Below are 6434 nucleotides of genomic sequence, written 5' to 3' on the forward strand. Positions count from 1 at the left end.
TTTGCCACGATCATTACAGCATCTTGGTTACCAGGGCAGTAAGCTTCACAGCAGTCTTGCACACATGCCTATGTCCTTATCTGGACTAAGATTAACATAAATCTTCCTGTTTCTTTCCCCACAGATTTAACTCCACATTATAAATAAATCAGTGCTTGGGATATGGAAGCAGTACCAGAACCCAGAAACAGGTAGGGAATACATAATAGGTGTGTTTTAAAAAATTCTGATTTAAAGTAGTCAAGGTATTTAAAAACTTTAAAAACCTGAAGTAAATTATGTTGCTAATGTCTGCTTATAATTGAGTAAAAAAAAATTATATTGCAGATTTGTTTATGATTGAGTAAAAGTGTCTGTGTAACTTCAAAATGTTGTAATTGCTTGATATTACCTCAGGTAATTTTAGCTCATGTAATGTCTTTACCTGAAGAAGGATTTCCTTTATACTGAAACAAATGGCCTGTTTGGATGTGGGTGTAAAGAAGTGCATGTAATCTAGACAGATAGTACACGACTGGCTGTTCTTCAACACTACTGTGTATATGCTGTGGTTATGTGCCACTCAAAAAGCCACAAACGAGCCCTGTTTTTTACTTAAAGTCCCCCAGCCTGGATTTTCCAGCTTTCGTTGCCGGACCCGATCCTGGGGGCTGCAGGGGCGGTGTGACTTCCTGCCCTTCACCCCTCCTGCCGAGGGCTCACCGCGCTCTGAGCGGAGCTGGGCGCCCGCCGACAGGACCCCCTGCCAAGACCCCACCTCAGCGGCGGGGCCGCGTCGTGAGATGGCGGCCGCAGGCAGCGCGCGCCCCCTCCCGTCCCGTCCCGCCGGGCCCGCGCATGCGTGTGGGAGCTCCCCTCGGCGCGGGGCTGCGTTGCGGTGCCATGGCGGAGGGGAGGCGTCCGGTGCTGCTGGGGCTCCGCGACGCCCCCATGGCCGGGCCGTGTCGGGAGGCCCCGGCCTGGGCCACCAACAAGCTGGGCGGCTCCGCGGTACGGCCGGGGAGGGAGGGGAGCGGGGAGGGAGGGCTCTGCCCCGAGCCGGGGCTGTGGGGCGGCACGGCCGCGGCTCGGTGGAGCCCCCGCGGGCGTCCTCCAGCGGTGCGCGTGGTGTTGGCTTGCAGGACGCGCTGCCCGCCCTGCGCCCGGCCGAGCCCCGCTGCGGGGCGTGCGGCGCGGCCCTGGCGCACCTGGTGCAGGTGTACTGCCCGCTGCGGGGCCTGCCCTGCCACCGCCTCGCCAACGTCTTCGCCTGCCCCGGCACGGGCTGCTGGGGGCAGCCCCGCAGGTGAGGAGGGAGCGGGATGCGCTGTGCTGGCGGCTCGGATACCCCCCCGGTCAGCAGCTCTGCTGCTTCAACGCCCTTGTCTTGTTTTCTTTCCATGTGGCACGCTGAAGCTGGAAGGTGCTGCGCTCCCAGTGCTTGCAGACTCGGGAAAAGGAGGCACGAGGTTGCAGTCTAAAGCAGGTACAGCCAGCAAGCCGCTTTCTTGGTGTTTGCCCGCGTGAAGTACAGCGTTAAGGAGGATTTCAAATAAAAAAGTGGTTAAGCCGGGTGAGCTTCACATCTATGTGTACTAGTTTAAGCAGCCATAGCTGCCCTGTAGAAATTATGCCACGTGCTGGTTTTGAGTCACATGGAGAAGTCATCACAGTCACAGGTACAGCGAGCGCTACATGCTGCGTACTACAAGATCGATTTCTTACTTGTGATTTATGTTAGAGTAGCTTTAAAGTGGAGGTTGCAATCCAATTATATGGTTAAAATTGATATTTAATATCATAATGACTGAATCTACCTAAACACTGTCTTTCAACTGTTAAAGTACAGTGCAAGTAAAGTAAAAGTACAGTGCAAGTAAAGTAAAGTACAGTGTAAAGTGTTAAAGTACAGTACAGTTAAAGGACTGTGCTGCTTTAGGTTTAGCTCTTTAAGATGCTGTCTTTATTTTCTAATTTAAATTGATGATTTTTTTTTTTAATATCAACTTTAGTTTATCTGACTCAAGTATTGTTAAAGTATTTCCGGGATTTTTTTCTTGTGAAGCTAAACTTTGCATATTGGTTTAGGGAGATTGAAAGGGGAGGCTGGCTTTCAAACTAATGCTGATAGGCAGGAAGCATGCTTATTCAGCTGGTGTGTTTGCAATATAATATTTTGGTATGTGGTAAATGAGTTTATATTCTGATAAAAATAGTGCAGATATTTATTGTTATTATATTCATCTGTATCTGCTCTTTGAGCTTGCTGTGGTGCAGTAACTGGTTCAGTTAAATATCTCCAAACCAGCTACTGTCAGTCGTGCCAACAGCCTAGATATGGCAATGCAAGCCCATGTGAAACACGAACTAATTCTTGCCCCATTTCTCCAGTTTGAGATTTTTTTTTTGCCATAAGTGTGCTGCTGTGAGAAGCACATATGGTGGTACCTGGTATTCTGAGGGTAACGGGCAAAAAAATACTAAGCATTAGGTTAAGGTTTTACTTCTCTTATCCATTACAGTAGTAAAACTGTATTTAAAGTGTATTAGGTAGCTCTTGAAAGTGTTTTTCTTCTTTTTTTTCTTCCCCCTACCCAGAAACAAGAACCTAACTTTTCTGCGAAGGACTGGTGTGACGAGGCAGATGACTGGGGAGTCTGTGATGGAGCAGAATCTCCTGTGTGTGCCCTTCAGCTGCTTGGCTTAAATGAAGTGGCAAGCAGCTCCTTGTCCAGAGAAGCAGAGTGTGCATCCCAGTTCCAACAGCTTTGCCTGTCTGAAGCTACAGATGTGTCAGGTTCCCTGGATACGGATCTTCCGGTCAGGGAGGATATGGTAACAGCCACTTCAGCTCCTGTGTTCCGTCCCTATTACATTAGTGTTGTGGATGAGGAAGACTATGCTGGTTTCCTTGATACAGATCATGCAGATGAGCTATGGAAGGAGTATCAGCAGAGAGAGGGTGTTGATTTGGAACATTTGATGTCAGAAAGGTGCGCGCAGGTTTGAATTTCATGCTGAAAGCAAAAGCTAAAGCTTTTCTTATTCCAGTTGCATTTTTAAGAGCTTAGCTACTCGAGAATTTTCACTAGAGACTGGGATGATGGTATCAGATGGACTCCTGGAGTTTTTGATAAAGAAGTTGTTTGAAAAACAATTTTTGGATGTAGCTGCTGAAAATATTTTCAATTTTAACTTAATATCCAGACCATTTCTTTTTCAATTGTATTAATGTCTACAGTGACTTTCCCTGAATTGTGAACCATGCTGAATTTTTTGATAACTACAGCTACTGTCAATTGCAGAATATGCATAGAATGGTTTTTAGTTGTCGTGTTCTGTTGATTTTTTTTTTTTTAATGTTGATGGAATCATAGAACTTGGATTATGCTTAAATTACACTTCTTTTAAATTTATAATTAAGAAAACAAGACAACTGCTGAGCAGTTACTAAAGGAATTATTTTTTTAGGTTTAAATGGGTATCTAGTAGAATTGAATTAGATGTAGTGGTCTGAAACATTTAGTAAGAGATGCCAAAGAACTAGAAGTAGGATGTTCAGCTGCAAGCTGAAACAGTAACCACCTCTTAATTTAATATGTATATTTTTTAGTGTATTTATTTTAATGTGAATGTATAGTAACCACTGCTTATTTGAAGCATGCATATTGTACTGCATTGAAATTTTTGTTTCATTTCTTGTTCTCATAGTTTTGCAGCTGAAGGTGATAAAGAAAAATATGAGAAGAGTGAAGTCAAAAGTGGGGACCACACATTCCATAAATTTATGAAAAAAATAGCTGTCTGTCATGAACAGATTTTAAGGTACGTTGATCACCTGGTTGTAACAGGAAGATACAGAGCATAGATATGGACTGTTAGTAAATCAACATAAATTATTTGACTGGAAATATTTATTTTTCTTAATTGAAAAATTTGCTGAGAGTGCTGTTACCGTGCCTGAGTGATAAGACTTCAGTCCCTGGTTGGACTTTCAGGACAAAGTATTAAGTGGATGAGAGGCAAAGCAGAATCAGAGCCCCAGATCCGTCTATAGGAGACCTTCTTCAACGTAAGACCTGATGAGAGCAGACCCACGCTGTCTTTAAAGACTTACTGAAATCCAGGTGTAGAGGTTTTCAAGAGATAGTTTTGAGGTGGAAGTGTAATGCGCAGTGGTGTGCTGTGATACACTTCCAAGGCGCTCTCCTCTTCTAAAGTTTTCTAATCTTACTGTTACTGCTTATGTCTCAGTCTTTGAGATGTTACTGAAGTAAGAAATTATTCATTTTAAAGCCTGAGTTCATTTGCAGCTTATGATTACCCCTCGTGACTGCGTAGACTTCACTTCCTGTAAATATGTTACTTTCATAGAAAAAAGCAGATTAAGCCTCAGAAAAACTTCTTTCCAAAAAGAGGAATTAATTGTGAATGAGAGTATATCAGAGTTCAAATCAATTTATTTGTAGTACGAGATAATACCAATAACTTTCATGGATCATACAAAGTATTAGTCTTTAACAACTTTATTCTAGAGAGTCTGCTGCAACCCATCTGGTCGAGCTGTCTCAGTTTAGTGACACGACCTTTGTTTATCAGGTTTCCAGAACCAGGTGGAACTAACTGGTACCTTTTTGATGAGGAGGTAAAGTCTGAAGGGCTGGTTATGCACATGAGAAATAGTAGAAACTTCCATTAATTAACTGTCAAAGACTATACAGAAAAATTACTGATAGAGAGTGCAAGGAACGTTTTCAGACAACTTTTTTCCACTGGATCTATCATTTTGCAGTATTATGCTCTTTGAATTTTCCATTTTTCCAAAACATTGCATCCAGTGACCCCTGTGAGTATCGCTAGTTACAGTCTTTATGCAGCCCTCCCTTGTCCCTTCAAGAGCATTGTGAATATACGCAATAGGTGCCTGACACAAATGTTCAAACCCCATTTTTCCTGGGCTGCCGGATCCCTGTTGAGCTCTAGTTTGTTTAATTGAGTCAGGTACGGTATATTTTGGAGGTGTCAATTTAAAGCATTTGTCTCCTTTAAATCCAGCTCTTTTGTGAAGACTTTCCAGGTGTTGACGTTCGAAAGTCCAACTTTGCCATCTTTAATTTTTGTTGAATGACTCATCTGAAACTTAAGCAATGATTCTGGCTCCTAACAATGTTTGTGTGTTTTCCTATGAAATCTAGATTAAAAAAATAAATGTTTTTTCCTTTCTTCTCTTAAGATACTCCTGGGGTGGTCAGCCTTTATTCATAACTTGTCCTCCAGCCAACTTTAATGAAGATATTCCAGCCTGCAGTAATTGCGGAAGCAAAAGAATATTTGAATTTCAACTTATGCCAGCACTGGTCAGCATGCTCCAGAGCGATTCAGGTTATTGGCTTTTGACTTAGCTAAATGAATATCTCGGAAACAGTCACCTTGTTGGTAAAGTTCAGTGAACTGTAATTTGGATTGTTTCTTGCTAGCTATAGGCACTGACAAGCCTAACTACAGTGGTCATAGAATTATAAAGGTTACATACGGGTAGGTATATGCATATGGATTATACAGGTAATGTTTCCATTATAGGTTCCGTTAAGCAAATGATGTAACTGGTTTATAGGGATTCACGGATTTCAGCTTCATTTGCTCCCTAGTGAATTGTCATAACAACAATATAGATAATTCCATGACTTTGGGAGTAATTATTACCTTTTAAATGAGGCCTTGGAAAATAATAAATATTGTCAAATTGCAGACATGTAAGAAGCTCTTTGAAAATTCTCAGTCAGCTTGCTTTAAAATCTTTTAAATTAAAAAATGACATGTCTGTAGGAGACTGAATATGAAAAAATACTTTTTGAATTGGAAGATTGAACTGCAGTAATAAGCAATAGCCGCTGTCTAATTTTTCTAATACATGACATCCCTTTATTGTTTTGTTTTTAGATCTGTCAGTGGAATTTGGGACTGTTATAGTTTATACATGTGAGAAAAGCTGTTGGCCAGCCAATCATCAAACCCCTCTTGAAGAATTTCTTTTTGTACAAGAAGACCCTGATCAGAAACTATTTAAATAAATTGTTTATTTGCAGAGATGGGAAGTCTGTTTTATTCTTTTTTTTTTCTGCAGTTGAAAGTACGTAATTATACAACAGAGTTTTCCTCAAATGTGGTGAAAAATGAAATTGATTTGATGTCATGGTGCTTATTTCGTGGAATAATCTACAAGTTAAGGTGCCTCTAAAATGCAGCCACAGAAAACTTGCTTACTTTGTTTACATGTGCAAACAGGAACGTAGAAGTTGTTTCAGGATTCTAGTTACACTTTTAAACATGGAAACTTTTAAACACAGGAAGAATGTAAAGGAGAAAGGTCGCCTAACTGCACTCTGTTGTTATACTTTGCATTGATCAGTCTAATGGGATCCAGTTCTTAGAAACTACCAGCAATGAGAAGCTTA

The 6434-nt window shown here is 41.7% G+C and overlaps 1 protein-coding gene across 1 annotated transcript; it reads left to right on the top strand.

Annotated features, from left to right (window-relative positions):
* Window positions 1–831: 831 nt before the first annotated feature.
* Window positions 832–6074, top strand: PDCD2L (programmed cell death 2 like). The gene is made up of 7 exons (XM_080552841.1): window positions 832–990; window positions 1122–1285; window positions 1396–1465; window positions 2578–2972; window positions 3691–3804; window positions 5213–5361; window positions 5920–6074. The coding sequence occupies exons 1-7, from the start codon at window positions 838–840 to the stop codon at window positions 6048–6050; spliced, it is 1176 nt and encodes a 391-aa protein (XP_080408967.1). The 5' UTR covers window positions 832–837; the 3' UTR covers window positions 6051–6074.
* The last annotated feature ends 360 nt before the right edge of the window (window positions 6075–6434 follow it).

This window comes from Anser brachyrhynchus, assembly GCF_964034855.1.
Source record: "Anser brachyrhynchus genome assembly, chromosome: 12".
In the NCBI taxonomy this organism is placed as follows: Eukaryota; Metazoa; Chordata; class Aves; order Anseriformes; family Anatidae; genus Anser; species Anser brachyrhynchus.